At 43.5% G+C, this 23,958-nt stretch overlaps 2 protein-coding genes across 3 annotated transcripts; one reads left to right on the top strand and one right to left on the bottom strand.

Moving 5' to 3' along the window:
• Positions 1 to 2,974: 2,974 nt before the first annotated feature.
• Positions 2,975 to 9,008, bottom strand: LOC134067242 (nucleolar protein 9). Of its 2 annotated transcripts, none has more exons than XM_062522409.1 (12): positions 8,964 to 9,008; positions 8,293 to 8,533; positions 7,949 to 8,185; positions 7,479 to 7,688; positions 7,191 to 7,301; positions 6,890 to 7,031; positions 6,594 to 6,786; positions 6,325 to 6,465; positions 5,916 to 6,041; positions 4,227 to 4,439; positions 3,336 to 3,441; positions 2,975 to 3,218 (listed from the first exon to the last, which is right to left on the bottom strand). In XM_062522409.1, exons 2-12 carry the CDS (start codon positions 8,492 to 8,494, stop codon positions 3,064 to 3,066), a joined length of 1,836 nt encoding a protein of 611 aa, XP_062378393.1. In that variant the 5' UTR covers positions 8,495 to 8,533; positions 8,964 to 9,008; the 3' UTR covers positions 2,975 to 3,063. The 2 variants fall into 2 exon arrangements, with proteins under 2 accessions (XP_062378393.1, XP_062378385.1); XM_062522401.1 differs by lacking the exon at positions 8,964 to 9,008 and adding an exon at positions 8,620 to 8,771.
• Positions 9,009 to 18,376: 9,368 nt separating this feature from the next.
• Positions 18,377 to 19,828, top strand: LOC134067295 (E3 ubiquitin-protein ligase RNF182-like). Its single transcript, XM_062522476.1, has one exon. It carries the CDS (start codon positions 18,726 to 18,728, stop codon positions 19,473 to 19,475), a length of 750 nt encoding a protein of 249 aa, XP_062378460.1. The 5' UTR covers positions 18,377 to 18,725; the 3' UTR covers positions 19,476 to 19,828.
• Positions 19,829 to 23,958: the final 4,130 nt, after the last annotated feature.

Raw genomic sequence — 23,958 nt, 5'->3', positions numbered from 1 at the left:
ACTTGGGGCAGCACCAAACATGCATGTGAAAATATAACCACACACAGTTGGATAACACTACGACCAATGTTCACTGACTGATTCCGGACCTCGGCGTTGCAGCGCTGTCGTCATCTGTTTAGCTCGCCTCTGGCCCGCCTATATCAGATCCACTGATGTGATTAGAGCAGCTCGGCTCCAAGGGCATGGGTAATGAGCATCATTACTGATTGCCAGAGTGACTCCACGAGCAAATTCAAATTGGGCTCTTGCGAGAACTCTAGATTTCCAGGATATGTTTCCAGACAAAAAAAGCAAAAAAACAAACAAAGTGACTGTAATATTCAGCTCTGGTGGTTGTGCAGTTAAGATTACCTCATCAGAGAACAATACACATTGTCCACAGCCCAACATTTGCTCTGCTCGCATCATTGACGCCAAATTGGCAGCCCAACAATGAATATAGACCAGGTGGAGCTGAGCTCCCAACAAAACAGCAGGGTGCACATTTTATTCTGCAGTGAGCTGGGATGTTTTATGTTTTGTTTTTTTACCTCGGATACAAGTCTGAGAGCTGCTCTCATGCACATTACAACTTGACTGGTTGAAGGCCTTGTCCTCAAGAATTTACCTGGAACTTGACTTCAAATCCTCATTCTGACACTAAAACACGATTTTGATCGATTGCGCTTACATTCTCACCAACTTCCCCTTCAATGTTAAAATAGGACTCCTCTATTTCCACACATTTGTGTGTGTGTGCATTGAGATTGGACCAAAGACTTGCTGACTTGGTCCCCAATGCGCCGGACGCACACCTCTTTTAAACTTTGACATCTACAGTCAACTCCAAAAGTACTGGAACACACATGCTAAAGTAATGCTTTAAATGAAAAAAGAGGAAATATTCAAGCTGACGTTGGGCCAACGTTGGGATTGGTTGGCTAGGTTGGGTTGACCTATGCAACGTTGGCCCAACGTTGGTAGAGTTGGCCATTTTTTGCTGACCTATGCAACGTATGCCCAACGTTGGCAGAGTTGCCAATTTTTTACTGACCTATGCAACATATGCCCAACGTTGGGCCAACGTTGACCATATTGGCCATTTTTGGCTGACCCATTCAAATCACTGGGCCAGTGTTGATCATGTTGCCATTGCCATTTGAGGCAGCATTGAGGATTGACCTATACAACATATGTTGTAATGTTGATGTAGTTGACTGAGTTTAAAAAAATATTGATGAACAGTTATTGATAGAATTTACTTTTCATTTTAGTGGCGAAAATTGAGAGTAGTTAGATGTCACTGTAGAGAACCAATGACCAGGTCAGGCAGGCATACTCTGATGTGGCTGAAATAGTAAGGGAGGATGAGGATGCCATAATCAACATCAGTGTATCTCACCCTCATGGCGCGTGGCACAAGGGAGGCTTCACATCCACTGCGGCATCGACATCCACTGAGCTTGTACTTTGAGGTGCTATCTTGGTGGTTTGATAGCCTACTGTATGTAATGGTGCTTACTACGTCACTGAAAAAAGTAATTGCTAACCGTACTTAAAATAATTAGTGATCTTTACTGTTTCCTGCGTAACTTGTTGACTCTCCTAGCTTACGCTTAGCTAACTTGTTGGTGAGGAAAATAATTTAACTTATCAGTAACCAAGTAACCTTTACTGAAAGGTTAGGTGTATGAGTGAGAATTAGTCTCAAAATTATATTGTGATATCATCAAGCCACACAATGATTGATTTCACATCTTGGTGAAAACCAGATGACATACATATGATATACAGTATATTACAGTGTATATTACAGTAGCCTAGGCCTATAGGCCTACTGCAAATAAAATCTAGTGATATGTATAGGCTACCAATTTTGTAACTGTAACGGAGTAACCAATATAAACATGTATTCCCCCAAACACTGGAAGCCTATTCAAGTTTAAGTTTATATAAGTAATGTTGGTGTGTGGTCATGCTTAATATTGAACAACGTCAACAAAAATACAATTGCTATAGCCTAATGTAAAGTATGCAGGCAAGTAGGTGATCAAATGCATGAGCATAGGTTGAAATGAGAAATGTGACGCGAGAGTGCCTAACCCTAGCCTGACTCTCGCCAGACCCTTGTAGTTCCGCCATGCTCCACCAGAGGCGTTTCGCTGAGCTCCACACAAGGGTCTGGACGCGAGGGCAATCCAAACCCCTGCCAGTGATTCAAAAAATGAGCAACCAATCAGGAGCGCCGAAGCGAGTGTTTGATTCAAATAACAATGGCGGCGCGCAGCGAGGAGTCTTGTGCTGACATTGATTCTGCTATTTCAACCGTTTTGTCGAATCTATCGAGTATTCATTCTTTAAAAGATTAACAGAGAATAGTTTTGAAGACATTTATTGGTGGCAAGGATGTTTTTACTCTTCTTCCGACCGAGTTTGGCAAGAGCTTGAAGAAGCCTAGCACGTCATTCAAGATAACAGGCAAGTGGTTTATCAAATCACATGCGAGGATGTTTTACAAGGACCCGCCTTCAGAAATACATCTCCTATCGCGAAGTCCCAGATCCTTGTGTGAAGCAGACAGCGAACTACAGGATCTGGCGAAAGTCAGGTTAGCCTAACCCCCCTTAGCTGTTCTAAAATTAGTGTAAATTACGGGCTAGAGTTTATCTAAATGGTTGCCAGGCAACATTGAGACGCAACTACTCTAACCTTTCTGTAAGTTGTGGTAGTGCATTATTTTAGAACAAAATGCGGCCAAGGTGTACGTTTGTGTTGGGTTTTACAATGACATCGAACATGGTTCAGCCAATCATAATCAAGGACCTGAACTATCTGTTTTACAAAAAAGTAGATTTATTATGCGACAGTCAGGTGTTTGAATAAAGAATGTATGGTGTGTTATTGATCATATTACACCTGATGTCAGAATGAGACTACTACACTCTGATCTAACAGTAAATTAAACCAGATTTAAGACATGTTCATCTTCATGAAGCTTGAAAGACAATGGGTGTTTTATTGTGAACAAAATACTTAAAGTTAAAAAATGTATATAAATTCCATTATTGCCATTCTGGAATGTCACTCCAGGATGTCACTGAACATTTTCCTCTTCTTTGACTCTCCTGTTTGAATTTCCATCCAATGAGCCTTTCTCTTGCCAAAGTGTGTAAGGCCAAATTTAGGCCAAATGTGACGCCCAAACTGATCGGACCGTAGTTGTGATTCACTGGGAACTGAAGGAGAAATGATAAAAAGAGAGAGGTCAGTCATATGTTAAGTAAACTAAAAAAGGATATCAATAAAACAGGTATCATGCTTCAAGCGGAGTGCTTTCGAATCAATGCCCTTACCAAGTTCCTGTGCAATGCTCTGTCTTTGGCTCACGGTGGCGCTGTTCCACACCGCCTCTAGAAAGCGACTCCCGTACCTAGAGCAGGCCAGCTGGACAAACGTGCCCTGCAGAGAGAGGGCATCCGGATGAAGGAAATATCAACACACTACTGAAAGCTGTCAAGTTTTGGTCATAACTGCAATAGTGGAAAGGTAGGTCTGGGGGAGGAGTGCTTTTCTGAGCTTTTCAGTTGCTAGTAGAGGTCGTTCTCCGAGCTGTTCTGATTTGTGTTGTGTATCTACAATGATTTTATAGCTGCCATTTAAACCAGCTTATATCTCCATAGGCAGCAAAGTCTAATGCCACTCCTAGAAATGACCTAAATGCTGTTCAGATGATTGTCTGACTAACTCTGGTCTATCCACAAACAACATACAATCAAAGACTTTATAGAGGCGTACACAAATGATCACTGAAGGGAAAATGAATAAGGGTCTCTCTGAGGGCAAACACTAAAGATGGCAGAGATGAACTGGAAGTCTTGCCCTCTAATGCAAATTCATCAAACATACTGTCAGGAACGGCATGACTGAAGTTTTGCAATAGCTATGGCAATAGCCATACTCTGAAATTTGTTGCATGCAACTGTTTTAGCCTCATTTGAGTGATTTCACAATGTTCAATTCAGATTGAAACATGGATTCACTTGATGTACTTTTGAATGTCCATACTACCTCCTATGAGGAGTTCAGTTGGATAGGACCCTGACCTTTTTAGTCAAAGTTAATTGCTCGGAGGCAGTCACGAGGGGCCTGAAAGCCTCATTCTCACACTAGAAAACACAATTTTGATTGATTTTGTCTACATTCTCACACAAAGTTTGCCTACAAGGACTTGGCCAAACTCTTACCTCCATTTTCCTGAGAATTTTGCCCTTGCCCTTGTCACTGCAGGTAGTCACCAGAGCCTGTAGGGCGTGGCTGCCGAGCTGGTGAGACCCGAGAGCTTGGAGCTCAGCAGGGCTCAGGCTGTGGATGCTGTTCATGAGCAGAGAGCGGTCTTTGAACTTCGCCAGGGACTGCACCAAGCAGGAGCCGTGATAGCATATGGCCTCTAGGGGGCGCTACAAAAGCAAGCAGATTGAACTACATTTGATGCATTTAGGTTGTGTACACACCAAGTGCATTGTGTGTGTGTGTGTGTGTGTGTGACTGTTACAACTTCTTGATTTTCACAGATCTTTATGAACAACTTGAGCTGTCATGCAGGCAGTATCACTGCTGTAACTTGGCAACAGGCCTGACGTGTTACATGTACAGAATGTCTTAGCTGCACCACTTGGACACTTTTATCCAAAGTATACATACTAGTGATGCGCGGGTCGGCCCGTAACCCGCGGACCCCGCGGGTAACCCGCGGGTCGGGTTGGGGCGGGTAAAGAAATTATCACTTTATTTGCAGGGCGGGTTGGGGCGGGTCATTAAAAACAAAATTACATTTTAAAATCCATGTATGTTGCGTGCAATTCCCTATAGCCTATCCCTATTAAAGGAACCGTATGTAGGATTGTGGCCAAAACGAGTAGCCTAGGCTAGCCCACTGCAATTACTTTCAAAATAGCCTGCTGTTGCGCGGCGTATCGCCTCTCCCTCCCCTCTGAGTCGCGGTTGCCAGCTTGCTGCAGGATCCAACAGGAACAGCAACAGGCTGCTAGCTTTCAATGGCAAGTGCTAATGTTGTTTTCCTCTGCATAATGACAGAGAAACGAACTCTGATAATGCATTGCTAACGTCAGCAATGACTAGCCGTTATTATTTCCCAAACAATTCCTTAACCTTCCTTTTCAATTCAATGAGCCACCTCCTCCATATGGCTCCACATAACGTTACTTTGCACAAACAATAACTTGTTTGTTCGACTGTCATAGGCTATTTGAAATGTCAATTTACACTAAGTAGCTTACAAGTAGGCTAAGTTAGCCAAACTGATGAATCTTTATCTGTCCAGGAGCAAATTAACAACAATGACTGTCTTCAAATTCTTCTCCGTTTTCAGCCGCCTCAATCTCCTATACAAATCCTTGTTTTATTTCGGACGTATTTCGTAGGCTATAATGTTTAGCCTAGATTACAAACGTTGCTTTGTAGGCTTTTGCTGTGTATTTCTAGATTTTTTTAAATGTGTAGCCCATCATCTTGATAATGACCTGATTATCGTTCATATTCATAATCATAGCCTTTGTTGTTGCCAGTTTACAGGCGATGTTTCCAAGCACTTACAATGCCTAGTATGTATGGGTGTATGGGTGCGGGGCGGGGCGGGTTGTCAAAATAGATACAGTGGTGCGGGGCGGGCTGGGGCGGGCCAAATAATTTCATAAAAGCGGGACCCGCGGGTTGAAAAAATACCCGACCCGCGCATCACTGATACATACTATACATTTCTCACTATAGACCTGTGTTCAATAGGTAGAGGTGAACCTTTTGGTGGTACTGCACCTGACTCCAGCAGTTGAGCCACAGAAACACAAACACACACAAACAGACAATTCATGAGATGCTACTGCAGTTGTTGTGCTTGTTACGGTGCTTTTGAATACCTGTGGAGGTGGGGCGTCCTCTGCGGTCTCCTCTGGTGCGGGGTAGCACAGCTCATAGGTGTACAAGGACAGGAAGAGAGGAACAGAGGAGGCGTGCCGGGTCGCAGGCTCAGCACAGTGGAAGGCCTGAGGAGGAAGTGGAGTGAGTGGAGGGGGAGAGAGTCATTCATACTCCACTAACCATTACGGTATTCAAAATATTGATTATGTAGTTTCAATGATAAAAAAAAAATGGCCACTGGAAGTCACCATACATCAGTTACAAACCAAAAGGTTTTACTTGTCTGCTAAATAACCATAACCATAACCATAACCATAACTTGTCACAGTGTGGGGAAATGATAAGATGTGCAAATGACCTTCTAGAACCTGACCTGTGTTAAGCGACCCTTGCGGAGGCGTGGCTCACCTGTAGGAGGTTCTGCAACATCGGCCCCTGCGTCTCCTCTCGCTCCACACAGCTCTTGGCCAACTGGACCACCACGCCCATGTGACCGGCGGCCATGATGGCCTCCAAACCCTCCGCTATCTCATTAAACACTTTAGTGAACTAAGAGGAAACACAACAACAGATTGGTTCATGTGTCAATCAATCATAGATGGCATCTGGTTAACACAAGATGTCAATGCATGATGGACTTATGCTTATTGTTGAAATGGAGGGCGTTCATGTCATACCACTTTCAGGTCAGCAGAGGCTGCTATGAACTTCTGCACGGGGAAGTTTGCAATGTGATGAAGGGCAAGGTCCACAAGCTTAGTCTTCAGGTGGCTTTTGTAGAGATCACAGAGCAAGGCCTTGTGGGAAAACTGTATTACTGTCTCAAGCAGACGACTTGACGTCTGGTCTTTAAAAAATACTAAAAGAGGACTAAAGCAGACAAGAGAGAAATGATAGTGGTTAGATCTCAACTCTATGTTTTGACAAAAATGATAATAATTAAAAAAAGTATGAATGTATGAATAGATCTCACCTGACTCCAGGAGCAGAGCTGATACCAGTCAGATATTCCATGATGCTTTTGTTGATCTGTTTTAGGAGCTTTGGTCTTTTTCTGTGGCAAACTGTCAACATTGTCTGGAGGACTGGGCTGGCGTTACTGTCAGTTACACACACTGGGCAACACAAGCAGATGTCTTAGTCAAAGCATCATCAGCCAGAGGGCTGTCATTTAAAACACTATGGTTTGATGTCAAACATGGCAAAAGCAAATGATTCACAGGGCATTCCCTGCAATCATTCATACTATAGGTTTTGGTTTGGGGAAAACATACCATTGACATTCTCCAACAAACAAGCTGAAAGGTTCTTCAGCTCGTACCAGAAAGAAACAGGAGCCTCAAAGTCTTTCAGTGTGATGAGGGTGCCATGTTGAGGTTTTCCACCTAAAACCAATCCATCAACATTGAGCAAAAATGAGTACTACACACAATTAAACCACCACTTTCTGTATGAACAATCAAACACAAGCTGCTTCTCTGGCCACCGACTATTGTGCATTTAAAAGTTGTGTAGTAAGACGAGCAGGTAAATGCAGCTAAGTCGTCCGCGATTTGACTTGCCTGGTCGAGACTCTGTGCGTGCAGGACCCACACACCCTGCCAACACTTGTACCAGCGTGCGCACCACATGGGAGCCGTGTGTGTTTCTGATGAACTCCAGGAGGTTCTCTCTGACCACGTTACATATGGACAGCACCTGCTCCTCCAGCGTCCCACAGTCATCTGCCTCCTTGTTGTCATCGCCGTTTGTGGCGGCTGGCTCCTCTTGTTCTGGGAGAGACGGAGAGATAATAATTTCCATCAATTCAATTCATGAGAGAAAAAGGACAACACCTGGATATGGATATATATATATGTGGCTTTCATCGAAGCCAATGATTTGACAATCGTTTTTAGTGTGTGAAAAAAACAGCTGAAATGACACACATTCTGAAATCAAAATCTACACGTGACCTCACAAAACAAGAAACATTTTCACTTTACTTTACCTCGAGCTTCCATTCACCCTAGTTAGCCCAGTACTGCCTCACCTGTCCATCTGGACATCTGTCTCAGAGCGCTCTCCATCACATGTCCACCGCAGCGGTCACACGACACAGCTTTGAACCCCGCCCCAGCCTCTCCGGCGAGTAATGACAGGACATGCCCGACCTGAGCAGCACTGGCAAAGGACAGCAACTTCTGAAGGGCGACACTGCCCGTCATGTCCATAGCAACCATAGTGGCCTGTCCCTCCATCTCTCTCAGCACATTGTCAACAAAAATAACTACAACACAATAACACCATAATAAGTATTAACAACTTTGTACATTTTTTATGGTATTTCACAAATGCTATGCTCCCATACTGTACATAATCTCCCCGTTTACTTGCCTTTTTCCTCGTCCCCATTGAAGCCCTCACTCAGCAGGTCACTAACTCTCCGAAAGTAGCCCACAGTCTGAGGGTCCAGACGTTTCCTCCCACCTCCACCTGGACCACTGTCGCTTTTCCGCTTCTCTCCATGTCCAGACCATTTATTTTTGTTCCCTTCTTTCGATTGCTTCTTTGGACTTTCTTCCATCTTCTCCACCATATCTGGCGTCCCTTTGTATATTCCCACCAGGGGCAGTGGCTGTTAACAGAAACAGCATGCTAGTTGTTCAAAGGTCCTTCACAATCATCACAGTCTTTCCCTTCTTTGAAGACTGACTGGCTTACCGAGACGTCAAATCTGTGAGTTCAGGAGCTGCCCACAGGTTAGTACACCATGAAAAAAACGCTTCAAAACTAGTCAAAGTTACCATAAAGTGAAAGCCCTAGATCTAAACACATGGCCAACAGTACAGTAGGCGATGCTGGCTGGATAACACAATAATGTAGATACCAACACGAATAATGATACGGTAACGATTACATCAATGGCTATTTTTCAACTGCATGCTTTAATAAACCGTTATAATAACCAGCAAATACATGTTTTTATCAAATCACTGTCAATTATACAGACACGAGTAATTTCGCCTATCTGGCAATAGTAAAAAAGACTGAACCACACCACTCACATGTTTTCGTGCTCGCGTAGAGATGACGCATAAGGTCGCATTTAATTTACGTCACACTACTTTCTCGCCCCCTGCTGTCCGAACAGTGGAGGTTGAAATGCAGAAATGTAAGCTATTTGCAAACACAACGGCGTCTGTTTTGTAGATTGTTCAAATTACACGAATAGCAATGACATTGAATTGTGTAGGCCTAGTAAACTTTCTCTATAGGCTACAGCATTCAGTGAAATTAGCCGAGGCAATTTATTACTTATAAATAGGCCAGGCCCTACCAGTTCAAGTTTCAAACGAATCTCAACTTTTCAAACAAACGCATGTCTGTCTTATCATATGCTTCTTTTGGAATAATATTTGCATGGTGAATTTACACTTGTTTACATACCATTGCACATACACATTTTCAAGCTCTGTGTCGTTTGTTTTTCAAAACTCTACAGGCCTTTGCACCAATTCAACTATTGCTCAGAACTATATCTTGCAAAATGAAACACTGCTTTCAAAATATTGTAAACATATCTCAGCAAGCATGCATTTCCTAGGCTGGGCCCTGCCTGAACTTCCGGGGAAGTAGAATTTCGCCCGCTTAGTAGGCTATGGTGAAAACCAGACTAAGCATTTCCCTCCCATTGTAAACACCTTTGTCATAATATTTTTTTTTTTTGTGTGTGTGTGTGTGTGTGTGTGTGTGTGTGTGTGTGGATACATCATGTAGCCTACTGTAGCTCTAAACCTAAAGCCATGTATTTGAAGAGTGAACGTTGTCTGCAGAGGGAAGTTGGAGTATACACAGTAAACAAAGCAATATTAGGCCAAAATTTATTTATTTTTCAAATAATTTGTTGTTGTAAACACTACACACAATAAAAAGGAAATATAAAACAAGAATCTGTATTGTGGGGCACTGGTGTGGCATTTTGATTGGTTGTGTTTGAAAAAGAAAATAAAATCTGTTATGTGTGTGTGTGTGTGTGTGTGTGTGTGTGTGTGTGTGTGTGTGTGTGTGTGTGTGTTACAGAGAAATCGTGTGACAATCGTGGGCCATGCAAAGATTTTATGTGTGAGCAGTTGGAAAAGAAACTGTAAAAGTGAGTGACCAGTGATCTGTAAGGCAATATGCTGTGTTCTACCACGTTTTGCCATAATAGGTTTTCGTCCACTAGGTGGCACTAATTATAAATATTCTCACCACTGCTGGAGGATTGTGTTTCCACTCAAGTGCATTTTACATTGATGTGGACCATTACCTTGGTAATTCATTATTAATTGGTATTATTAATGCACTGCTCCTAGTAATTCATTATTAATAGATCATAATGATACATCCATTCTTCTCATCCTTTATCTATATGCACATTTCTTTTGATCAACTGTTTATTGAGTTTCAATAAATGTGTCTTTGGTTCACAGGAGTTATACAGTTCATTATTTATGAAGCCGTGTGTAGAGCATTTGAAAACATCACAACTTTGTTCCACAGTCTAATACAGTCATATCATTGCCTTGTATCACTTAATAACTTACACAATTACAATAATGCCATAATTTCACAACTTATGTGTATGGGCCATTAGGTCTCCATTTGACTAATTCCAGAGAACAGTCACAGAAAAGGCACATAGTCTACTGTCGTCCTTTCCTTGCCTTGCCAGAAAATCAGCCCGAGTTTAGGTGACAAGCTGCTGCAGTCCGCAGTGTATGGAGTCATCGCAAGGTCACCAAGTGCAGACAGATGCAGGCTCATCGGTGGCTGGAGCCATTAGAGCCATTGATCGTGCAGTGCAGTGCGTCCCCAGGGGAGCTGCTGGGATCTCTGCTCTGCTCCGCAGGCCTGTTTCCGTGGGCCACGGCCAGCCAGGGAGATGCCAGGAGGGGCCAGATACAGCAGGATGCACTGCAGCTATAGCTGTCAAAGTGAAAGAGGATCCGCTTGTAGTCTCATGTTTTTTTTTTTTTTTTTTTTTTTAAGAGAATAGGAGCAGATCTCTCTCTCTCCCTCCCTCCCTCCCTCTGTTTTTCTCTCTGATTTCTCAGCACTCTGTTTTTCTGTATGGACTTGAGTTTGTGTTGTTGGATTTGTACGTAACATGTACATACATTATTATTCAGCAATGTGTGTGTGTGTGTGTGTGTGTGTGTGTGTGTGTGTGTGTGTGTGTGTGTGTGCGAGTGTGTGTGTGTTTGTATGTGTGTATGCATGTCTGAGTCTGTGTGTATCTGTCTCTGTGTTTCTGTCTTGTGTGTAGGTGTGTGTGTGTGTGTGTGTGTGTGTGTGTGTGTGTGTGTGTGTGTGTGTGTGTGTGTGTGTGTGAGAGAGAGGTAAAGTGGAGGAAACAGGGCTACCCTGCGGACGTGACCCTGGCTGCTGTGGGTAATCCTCAGTGAGAGACCTGCTGAGTCTCCAGGGCACTGGCATGCCCCTTCACATCCAGCCATCAGCTCCACACCGTCTGGGAGGGACTCGGTGTCTGCCCCTGTTCTCTCATCAACACACACTCAGATGCACATACACACACACACACACACACACACACAGATAGACGCATACACACATAGAGATGCATACACACATACACACACACACACACACACACAGATAGACGCATACACACATAGAGATGCATACACACATACACACACACACATACACACATACACATAGAGATGGGCACACACACACACACACACACACACACACACACACACACACATACACACACACTCACACACACACACACACACACACACACACACACACACACACACACACACACACACACACACACACACACACACACACACACACACACATAAACACACACACACACACACACACACACACACACACACACACACACACAGCTTTAGCGAGAGTGTTTATTGACTATCCTTGAGCAATGCCATGGGGACCGCGAGCCTCCTCGGTGAGTACCCTGAGCCTGCTGTAAGTGCGCTTTCATCTCGGCAGTAATACGTGTGTCCAATGAGATAATTGCGCCGGGGAGAGGCGCCCGGTGCTGCTCGCCTTCTGTGCGCCGTTGACCCGCAGACGGAAACGTCTGATCCAGAGTCTCCCCTGCCCTCCGCTCCACCACCTCCACCCCCACCTCCTCCACCAGCACCAGCAGCACCTCCACCACCCCCACCCTCTCCACCTCCCTCACTCCAGCTCCGGGTGAGAAGCCGCTCCGTCGGCTGCCACCTTCTCTAATCCCTCCCGACATCAGGATGGTCACTTGGGAACTGACGAGGGTGCACGGGTCAAACTTTTTTGTGTGTGTGTGTGTGTGCGTGTGTGTGTGTGTGGAGGGATCAGCCATTACGACCAAGGCACTCAGTCACTGACACTGTCATAACATTGCGGACCTCGCGCTTCTGCCTGCTCATATTTGCCCCGTGACCAATCGTGACACATGGATGTGTTCACACCAGCGCTGACTGTGTCCTCTTCTGTCAGAGTGTAGCCATCAGGCCATCTGACGGATTAAGTTGCCAAATGTGTCATATGTCATCATTGTGACATGCTCATTACACACTGGCATACATCACTGCCAGCACCCCTGCTGTCAAAATGGGCTTGACTATATTCTAATAATCTTATCATAACAATGTGTAGATAAGGCCCATTTCAAGTATGCATTTAATCATCGTGGGATCTAGTCGGAAGTACAAGTGAAAGATTGTCTCTGTTCTATATAATCATTATCTGACATGATTATAACTCAAAGGACAACATAAATCATAAATTCCATACTGATACCGTGCATATTACGTAATATGCTGGTATGCGCCTCGCTTAGATTTTTAGTATGTAAGTACCTTTCATGTGAGTAAGTACCATTTATGTGAGTGTGTATGAATAACAGCAACTGCAAGTGTGAAGAACACCTGATTATACAAACATCAGAATCCTTATTTGATATGTTTATTGCTCCTTTGTGGACCACATTTAAAATGGTGAGTGGCTTCAGGCTGCCTATAACAACTGTGCAAACTGGTGCTGTTGTGCAAATTACCTGTTCTTGCGTGTATAGGTCAGCACCTCTCAGGTCTTATTGAGAAAGATAATATATGTATAAATGTGGTTATTGCCTGAATGACTCAAAGGCTGCTATAGGTTTGATAGCATACAATACCTGTTCCCCCCGGGTGGCAATGCTTCCTTCTAAAATGTGTTATGTGTTATGTCATGTGTTTGTGTGTGTTTTGTGAATCTGGTGGGAAAGATGGACTGAACTGAAATCATTGACTGAACTAAACATATAAGTCTTTGTGTACTTTTTTTGCATTGCAAACAATTGTGTAGTATTTGTTTTCATTATTCCCTTAACATTTAGAAAGCAAACAACACCCCATAAAAGTGACCATGCATGGTTACCCCTCTATACATGCATGGTTACTCAGATTGTTCCCTCCATTCATCCTCAAGAGAGGCGGACAGAGGGAGAGAGAGAAAGAATAAGAAACAGTAAATTCCTGCCCACTGAAGTCTGAGTCTGACCAAAGAATGCGACCATTGAGACTGCAACTTCAACACGCGGACCCTTTGACGTCCAGTTGGGCTTAAAAATGTGTTAAAGGAGGGGAGGGAGGCCCGCGAGGATTAGGGAACAAAAGGATCCCTCTCTGTCATCAAAGGCTCTCATCCTCTCCAGGCTCATCCCAGCTCTGGCGGCAGGTTTTAGAGTTTTTCTTTTTTTTTTGAAAGGGGGGGAGGGGGGGTTCAAGTGGGAGTGGAGGCTGAAGAACGAAGACCGAGAGGAGGACTGGGGGGGGGGATGAGTACTGGAGGGGTGTGTAGCTTGGAGGTTAGAGGGGGGTGGGGGGGGGCACATTTCAAAGGTAATCTTTAACTTTAAGCCCTCACAGGCCCTGGCTGTAATGAAAACCCCTGTCGCAGACACCATGTAGCCTATCACTCCCCTGGTGGAGCCCTGCCGCCCCCTTTCTTCCCACTCCCTTTTGTCATGGTGGCATTTAAGTGGCACTATTCACTGGCCTGGATGACCAGTGAGAAGAGTCCCCTTTTGAGTGGCCTGAAAGGGACAGCCTTCAGCTCCAGCCCTCGGAGTCTCTACTAAAACAACACACACTCACTGGAAACAAATATCTCCTTTGTTGTCCGGGTCTTTGGGATTTTACGCAAACAATAGTGGGTTGACTTTGGCGATGTCCTCAAACAGGAGAACTGTTTGATATGGAAAATGTAAACGCACTTCACAACTGGTTGTATAAATGTATTTCTTGTTTTCATTTTCAGTTGTAATGGTGTTTAGCTACTGTTGATGTCCTTATTAAGCCCACTCCACCTACTTGTCCTATAGCCTTTGTCTCCCATATCGGAACTGAATGATAATACGATCAGTAATTAATCCCAAATTTAGCTGATAATGGGTTTTGTTCTCATGTAGACATTTGTGATAGACTAAATGTGCCACATAGCAGTAGATCATATGACCGCTCTGTGACCTTGCTCACCACACCTTCCCATCCCCTGCAACTCCTTGTAAACCACATGTCTTCCACCCTCTCTCCCTGGGTTAGTCAATGATTATTCAACAGTGCAATATGGCAATAACACACACACAGTGTCTGAACTGAGTGCTTGAACTACAGAACAAAATATCAAATTAAGTGGTATTATAAATGTACCAAACTGTTATACCACAATGTGTCTGTCTGTCTGTCTGTCTCTCTGTGCATATATAGTTTGTGTTTTGACACAGTTTGGTGTGTGTCCAGAGAGTGTCAGCAGTTTGCACCTTCTTCTCACAACAGTGACAGAAGTGCCACATTTTGCATTTGCTTAATTCACTGTGGAACAATATCACAAATAAGTTGTAATTGGTTGGGTTGACAAACCCGAAATCTTGGGCACAATGGTGGTTGAATTATTCTGCAAAAACTGCTTTTGTCCCGGTTTTGGGAGGTCGCAGAGCAAAAGCTCCGATTCCTTGTTATCAGCCCCAGCGGATTTCTTTGAAAGACGAGAGATGAAATTGGGGGAAGAAGGGGAGTTGGAACTTTCCCTCCCTTCCTTCTCCCTTCCCTGTTTTCTGTCCTGGGCATAAGCATCCCAATACCCCTATTGATTTCCATTAATATTTTAGAGGAAACTCTATCACAGTTTTGGGGCAAGCTCAACTGGAGCCTTTGAGCACCTCTAGCCAAGCTCATCTCTCTCTCTCTCTCTCTCTCTCCACACTGCAGCTGAATATCCAGCCAGGTTTCCTAAACACGTCCTTGTGGAAGCACAAGCCTCACACTCCAACAAAAGACGAGAGGCACAGAGGCCCAGTATCCACACTATCTGAATAACAAAGAGACAAAGTGCTCATTAGTAAACGGCAACAATTACAACAACAGATAGGAAGATAAAAGTCTGCTCAATGAGGTTATGATGATGAGTGCTAAAAACAACCTACGTGCTTGAGTGAGTGCTTGCTGATGCGTATTACAGAGGGATAAAAGCATGTCATGCAGGCAGTTAGCTCAACTGTAGTGACGAGTAGACCACTGAAGCCCCGAGTTCAACTTCAGCAGCAGACAGTATGACCTCCTCACTGATGATGACACATTCCTCATCCTTATCAGCACCGTAAGGCACCATGAATAAAAACGTCTACTAAGTGAGTATGGGTGTTACGCATGTAGGAGTACAGAAAGCAGGTAGGCGGTGTGGTGATTCACCCATTAATCTCCCCCTGTGTTGCCTCAGGTTCAGGTTCAGAGCACATGAGATAGATCGATGCAGATCGCCATGCATCATCATCATCATCATCATCATCATCATCATCATCATGCTCCCTCGAGTCAGGATATTGACAGGAAGCTACTTAAGAGTCATTAGCCCATGCAGCACTCCGATGCTGACGGCATCCACATACCTGGGAAGTGAAGACGGAGCAGCGGAGCACTTTATGCTCTCTACCACATGCTGGAGATGTTGCATTTCTACACACATTTGCTAATGAATGAAATGTAGCAGCTTAATGCATGCACTTATATCTTTCAATAGCTAATCCCAATGCAATACACTATACTATAGCAACAGCGCCTGGCCTGCTGTTGAATGTGGATGTAGAAAAGACAATTTCATTTGGAAAGCTTCCGTTATCTTGGAAACATTGGACTGTCAACACATTAACAAATCAATTAAGTTACCAAGCTAACCAATCCAGGTACCCCCCCCCCCCCCCCCCCCAGACACACACACACACACACACACACACATACTGCCCACCTACTGTATGTCCCCATTTTGTAGAGGGAAACAAGTTTAATTAGATCTCATTGCTAGGGCTCTCCTCCCCTATTGTGGTGCAAATAAAAGTGCCTCATCCCTTGAGTGGCTCTCCTGGAGCAGCTCTTTGGCCCACGGTGTGAGGGCCTTGCTCCAGGCAGACTGCAGTCTCCTGCTGCCCGGGGGCCTGGGGATCCGGGCCCTTGATGAGGGTGCATGTGAAGCACTGCGGGGATGTTTAATGAATGCCCCCTGAGGAGAGTAAAGGTATCCCCACACTGGCACCAGTCTGGCTGAGTCAGCCTCTGAGTATGTGCTGCGTGCCCTCAGAGCCTGGTGGCAGGCTTAGCCTGTATGTGTGTGTGTGTGTGTGTGTGTGTGTGAGAGAGAGAGAGAGAGAGAGAGTGTGTGTGTGTGTGTGTGTGAGAGAGAGAGAGAGAGAGGGAGGGAGGGAGAGAGAGAGAGAGACAGCCTCAGAGAAGGAGTTAAGGATTTTCACACAGCATGCACTGGATTAAGGCTTTTGCCATTGGGTAAAGGTTGCAATTTTTGTTTGTAGTAAAATAAGGATTTCATTGCTTGATTGCTTGAAAGTTGAATAACCCCCGAAAAACGATGTTTGCATAGTATGGAAAAATACTTTACATACAGCCATTAACACATGAACACACTTTTGCTCAGCATGTACGGCAAATGTTTTACGAGATCAGTTAGTAAAACAACGTCGGCCCTACTTCATCTCTACGTGGAACTTCAACCTCCAAAAATAAATCTGACATTCCAACTCGGGGCAATAATTATGTGCTGAACACTGCAGCCACATCCATATCCCTGTGAGGTCGGCAGACTGTGTGCGCGAACTCATTTACCCGATCACAGAGCCCTGCACTGAAGACTTGTTTGCCTTGCGGCCCAAAGGCCCGACTCTCCATAGAGGCCTGTGATGGTCAGAGGTAGGTCCAGGACAAATTAGAGGGGTCAAGCAGAGACCTCATCCCATTATCTGAGGAAGCTCTCACAAGTGGCCTGGCCTGCCAGAGTTGAAAGCTGTGAAGTAATCCTGGCCCGAGGCTACTACGGCCCTGGACACTGGGACACTCTCAGAGGCCTGTCCATTCACCCCCTCTCCCCCAAGTGAGAACTGAGAGGGTTTATGGGTCCAGTTTTACAGGCCTGTCATATGACTGAGCATATGACTGTCTGTCTGATAATTGACAAGAGATATGGCTGCTGTGACAGTAATGGTTATTAGCTCACAAAGTGACTTGCCAAAATCATGTCACACAGATTTCAGATATCTTTGGATGCTGGGGTCTGTTCAGCTCACATGTGATGTGAATACATAGAGATGTTGCACTGGAGGTCCATTGAAAGTGAAATATCTTGTTGATTTGTTATCTTTAACAGCAGGGGCTTTCAACAAATCTTACTTCCCTGCAGTGCATGGCAATACTACTTACGTTGTATTACTTTAAGGAAATTGTGCTAAGGGAGTAATCACCTTCTCATGCAACATTGTTACATTAGTCTGATAACTTCAAAAATCTTTATATGACAACATAGACAAAGGACACATAGGGAACGTGAAATGCAATATTAGCTTTTATATCGAGTCATATTGCATAGTTGTTGCACTGTTTTAACGTTGCCCATTCTGACCAGTAACAACAGCCCTCCGTTTGACAAAGTTATCGCTGCACAACAAGTTTTCGCAATAAACAGGTTCTCTTCCGGATGTTGTTACAGGAACGAGCGCATAGGCACAGGGAGGGCGTGTTCCTAGAGGTGTCAAGTCAGACTGTTGATTGGAATTGCGGGCGCTGTCCACCAGATGAGGTGCTGAAATAGTAGAGACTGACAGTTCTACATGTCTAATAAGCGTGTTTAGGTGAGCTAGCAATGTTTATATGACTATTTTTGAACTGATACGTGGTAGATGTTTCCATAACTTATTGTATTTTTGGCGACATGTTCTATGAGCAAGTAGAATTAACGTTTCGCTAAAAGTGGAGCAAGAAACACGTGTGACAAAATACCTTGATGGATATATGATCGCCCAGGCATTTTCAGCTACGGTTTGGCACGTCTGTCAGAAAATCGCACTGTGCTTCCAAATGAGCCACGCACCTCGTGATGCAGCAGTGTTTATTCTTCTGCCATCATTACAGCCTCGTCTACAACTCTGATACTACCGAGACCATAGAAACTCCACTGGCCGGTCTATTTTAGGTCTCTGTTTCCCGTTTTATCTGCCGGCTGATGAGACATCGCTGCTGTTTAATCGGTGTGACATCATCAATTTTCCGTCACTACCATTAAATATATCTAACAAGGCTGCGTAACCGCGAAAGACAAGGACAAAGCTACGTAAGTGGGACAGCGCGACACGGACTTCATAACAACAGCTCCGACACAGTATGGCGTCCAGGGAGCCGCCACTTGCTGTAGCCAAACAGCAGGGTGATGGCAGGGAGCGTTTCACGAAGTTATTTTGAGTAAGCATGTGAACAACAGAGGATGACATGGCAGAAGCGGCAAGTCCACCGGGAAGCGCGTCCAGGGTGCAGTTTGACTCGGCTTTTCCCTATGAGGAGTACGAGTGCAAAATATGCTACAACTACTACGATTTGGATCGCAGAACACCGAAAATTTTGGAATGCTTGCATACATTTTGCGAAGAGTGTTTAAACACTTTGCACCTCCGTGAAGACCGACCTTGGCGCATAGGATGTCCGCTTTGTCGCCACAGAACGCCTGTGCCAGAATACAGGATACAAAACCTTCCGAACAATACTAAAGTGACCGACGCTTTCCCCCTCTACTTTGACTCTGATCCCCTTCCACAGGATAGTTTGCCGCCCTATCCCCCACCACTACACCCCGCACTCATAGCACTTCGTCGGGAGGAATCGAGCCGAGCAGCAACAGGAGCCTCGGCGGAGGACAGTGCGTCGGTCTCGGTGGCTGCTGCATACGAAGCTGCAGGTTATGAGTCCTGTCAGACTTGTAAGCGAGTTGCCTTCACCACGGGTTGTGTGTGCGCTATCTTTGCTTTCCTGTCCATGTTGGTGTTGTTATTTTTAGGTCTCTTGTTCATTCACAACTACAACAATCCGCCGTCGCCAGTGGGGCCCATCTGTCTGTCTGTGGCCAGCATATTGGCGATGTTTTCAGTCGTTGTCACGTGGTTGATGTGTTGGCTGAAATACCGACCCGAACCGGACAGCGCGCGGTCCACCATTGGTGGCAATCGACGAAATACCGATAGATAGATTTGTCTTGTCTTGTGCAGACCTAATGTAGGCCTTTATCTAAACACATACATCCGAAATAAATGCAATTTATGTACAGAGAGAAAACCAATGAATAGTTGTGCCACGTAAGACTGCTGGTCAGAGACTCTTCAGACAATCACTTACAAATGGTAATATGTAATCCTGCTGTGACTTGTGCTGACCTACATATCAAGAAGGTAATCTGTATAGGCCCTGTGGATTAAATGCAAACGTATATAGGTCAGGATTAATTGAGAAGAACATTGTAAAGTTTACTATCACCGAGAGTTTGATGATAAATAAAATGTTTGTCCAATCAGATATAGAAGCCTCGCTCACTATTAGCCAGTTCGACCAAATATGCGCATGCGTAAACGTGGGAGAGAAGAGTGCCATGCCTTGAATGTTTTTTTTTTTTTTTTGTGCCAAATTCAGCCCCCATCTGCCCTCTAGCGGCAGTTGGAAGTGGTTTTCCTATAGATTTTTTTAATAAAAAAATACCTTAAGTAAACGGATGGCAAAATCCATGTCAAGTCAGACATGCCCTGATATTCCAGTTATTGGACTTTTATATACCCAAATGTGTCAAATTCACAATAAGTGGTATTGTTGAATGGCTTGCATTTTTATGAAGCTGTTGTTACAGATTTGCAAGTCAGATGATATCTCCTGCTCTATAGCTATTGCAAAACAGCCTCCCACTCCTGAAATAGTGAGTTTTAAAAATATATATATATATTTTTAAACCGAGGAAAATATTTACATATGTAATCTTTATGGTTATAGTATTTGCTGAACAATATAATATAATGCAGAACAAGTCACCACTGCAATGTTCTCTTTTCAGTGTTATGCAGTGGGAAATTAATGCTTGCTTCTATTTGGAGAGAGAGGTTGATGTCCACAGTTTGACTAGAACATATTAGAATATCTTTCCGGTGATTTAGCTGGTAAATAAGAGCTATATGTCATTGTACCTCTGAAGTGTTTTCCCTATGTGAAGTGTTTCCCCCCCAGACTTGGAGAATGCCTGGAGTTCTGCAATCCTCATGCATACCACTCTCTTCTACTTGATATGATGTGAGTTATTAACCATTGGAAATGGTGACTTTCCAAAGGCAGCAGTTGCAGTCATGTCTCTGTTGTTCAGTGGAGTAAGCTACTTTACATGGCGTGAGCATGAACAACAGCAGGAACAACACAATTGGTTAAAGATTCTGATGAAAAGTGAAATGTAGGTTTGAAAATGAGCTGGGATAGCGAAAGCCTTAGTTTTTTCACCAACTTACTTATGATTATAATTCTATGTACTGTACAATTATGTACAACTTAAAGGTGGCTAATTCAGAATGAAAAAGGCACAGGATGAAGTCTGTTCTGCCACCTGTTTAATTAAGAATGCTCAAACATTGTAAAAATGTCACTGTTTATTAGCCAGATCAAGGGCCATGTTTATACTTGCCTTCAATGTTATTGTAAATATAGGCATATAAAACTGCAGGTTGAAGAATGTGGTAACATGATACATAAAAATGTTATAGCCTGAGTTGTTGACATCTTAGACCAGCATGAAGGAACTTGTTTAGTGTTAGCCTATGGTTCTGTGGGTCCATATTCTAGGCAGATATGCAGATCCATTGCGGGAACCATATGATATTTAATATGGAATTTGTATTATATAGCCTAATGTCTATTTAATTTATCTATTCTATACTGATACTCTATATGAAAAGACACATGCTGAGCATCAACAAGTGGAACGACCTTCTTGTTAACAGGAGGACGTTTTCAGATGCACCCGACCTAAAAAGGGGGCATCGCGATCTTTCATCTGGTGTTTAGGTGGTCAAGAATGTAGCTGTAGAAAGTGTTAAAGAGTGAGATAGGACTTTGTGGATCTCAAAAACAGATGTGCAATGTCTGTGCATTGGTCGGTATGGGTTATCACTTTATCGCAGGGTATGGTGCGTGACTGTGAATATTTACCATTATCTGTCGTATTAAGGACATATCCCACCAATGTAAACTTCAAACAGGTTAAATCGCGCACAATCCCGTCCCTCTCCTTCTAAAGTTGCCCTCCCGCGGAGAAGACCGCTACCTGGGCCTGTGTTACAGGGGAGCGGAGCTGAGCTGAGGGCGAGAGGGGGCCTGGGGTTCACCACGGGGGCAATAAACTCCCTGTTCCTGGTCATCATGTAAAGTCATCAACATGCCCCGAAGGACCTGGAAAACAAATGCTTTTTCGCCTCTCAGCGTCAAAGGCTTTATCCTTTCTTTCTCCTTCTCCCACCATCCCGTGTAATTCAAAGCACCTCACATTCTTAGGACTATGCAAGATGCCCTTATCTCGGAGTTAACATGCCTCATAATAACGTCCATAATTAGTCAGTTATCAGTTACATCATAAAATATAATCATAAAATTAACCGGGGAATGCGTGCATTTGTGTACATGCACACATAAAGACAACGTGAAGTTGTCAAGGTCTATTTTTATTCATGAAACTCGTGTGTGAATTAGGCTGCATCAATGAGCTCTTATTGAAATGTGGGAGTGAAGTTCCTCAGAGGGTGAAAAAGTCTTATATCGCCTGAAGCTACAACGTACTCGTGCATAGGAAATGGCCGTTAACAAGTCTTTTATAGTTATTCTAATGTACTGAGGGAGTATATAACGCAATTAAAGGCGCCAGTGCCTTTTGTAGAGGGAGATCATTAACACCACTGTAAAGACCGATAATATGCCCATGTTATCCTTGTTGTAAATATTTACTTTTGTGACCTTAAGCGAAGGTGAAAATGTTCTAGCCTATTTGCATTATGTTTTGAAGTAGCTAAACATCTTAAGTCTGGATACAAGCTCGTTCACCATTTATCACGTCACCATGAAAGCGCATAGCCATGAAAGTCAAAAGATAGGCAATTATTTTTTATACCAAACATTCTTATGAGTATTGTGGTTCGGCCTTGTCATATCTTACTCAGAAAGTGGCACTAAAGTTGGGAAATAAACTTCAGTGATTGCACAGGTAAAACTGTGACAAATGTGCAAGAACGAAAAAACACTTGCATGTTTGCGCTTTGCGTAAAGTGTCCCATACTTACTCATTGTTTTAATAAAAGGTTCAAGGATTTAATAAATTCATTATTGGCCTCTCCTTCGAATACATCCTTGGGTTATTTTGATTTTTTTCAACTGGGGCAAGTTTTTGACTGGGAGTTTTCACTCAGAAATTGATTTGACACGGAGATCCTATATCCCTTTAAAGATAATCAAACAGTTCTCCCCACTCCCAATCTCTCCCACTCATTTTTTTTATGACGGTTTAAAGTTACCTCCAGTCCCCTACGTTCCAGTGACATATGTCCGAGTGAATATATCATTTACATCTTATCGGACAACAATAGAAAACAAAGAACACTCCTGGTATTTTTAAAACACATCATTTATATTATCATTATAATGCCTATTGAATGGTTTAATTTCACTTAATAGTAGTTCGGACATTTACACTCATGGTAAAACATCTCGCTTGCCTTAAAAATAAAACTATCTGAATAAACAATTCCTCTGACACAATGAATAATGCAATAATATGGCACAATGAATTTTAAATAATAAATGTGCAGAAATGTTGTAAGGATTTACTGAAAACATTACACTCAGGTCTGACCATGCAAGAGGTCACGGACACCACCAGAGGTTTAGCGCTACTCCCTCAGAAGACTCGCCTGTGAAGTGGAGTTTGAAGAACTCAGGGTAATTTCTCCCTTAGCACGTGAAAGGACTCCCGCTTCCCAACCATATTTCCCTCCTGCGCTCCATTGTCCCAGCGGTCCTGTAGAAAGACAACATTTGAAGTATCTTTTCACATCCACAAAAGGCTGAAATGTTAATGCGGGCCCCGGATGACTCAGGAAGCCCTTATTTCCATGTCTAAGTCGTGTGTCCTTCTCTGCTGCTTAGTTTCTCAATAAGCGCACCAACGAGCATGTGTCATTGCGTTAAGTTTATTTACAGCCATATTTCACTTTATTACTATTTAATTACACAACAATGCTATGATGGCGTGTCATAATAACAGTCATATTAATAATACCAACCTTAATAATAACAATAGTAATAATAATGATGATAATCTGCTACACATTTACCACCACATTGTTTCAAAAGCCTAAAATAAATACATTTACATAATTTTATCCTATATGGACACGCTCACATCCAAGCTTAGCAAGGTAGGTCTTAAGCAGGAAACATCACAGAGCACCTGAGGCAGACACACTCATTAGGAAACGTGCACCTGAGATGAACATGCCAGCATCCCACAGTCCTTTTAAAAGAAACTATTCTCCTTTTAGTGCTTTTATTACAATAACAAGAACCAACCAAGTGAAGTAGGCCTAATGTAACTTAATATAACCCATTATGTTTTACTGTAACAATAAAAGCAGTGATACACAATGTTCACTGTGGT

The sequence above is a fragment of the Sardina pilchardus genome, chromosome 2 (genome assembly GCF_963854185.1).
Source record: "Sardina pilchardus chromosome 2, fSarPil1.1, whole genome shotgun sequence".
NCBI classification, from domain to species: Eukaryota; Metazoa; Chordata; class Actinopteri; order Clupeiformes; family Clupeidae; genus Sardina; species Sardina pilchardus.
Note: the sequence above shows the minus strand (reverse complement) of the source record. Positions and strands in the feature narration are given on the sequence as shown.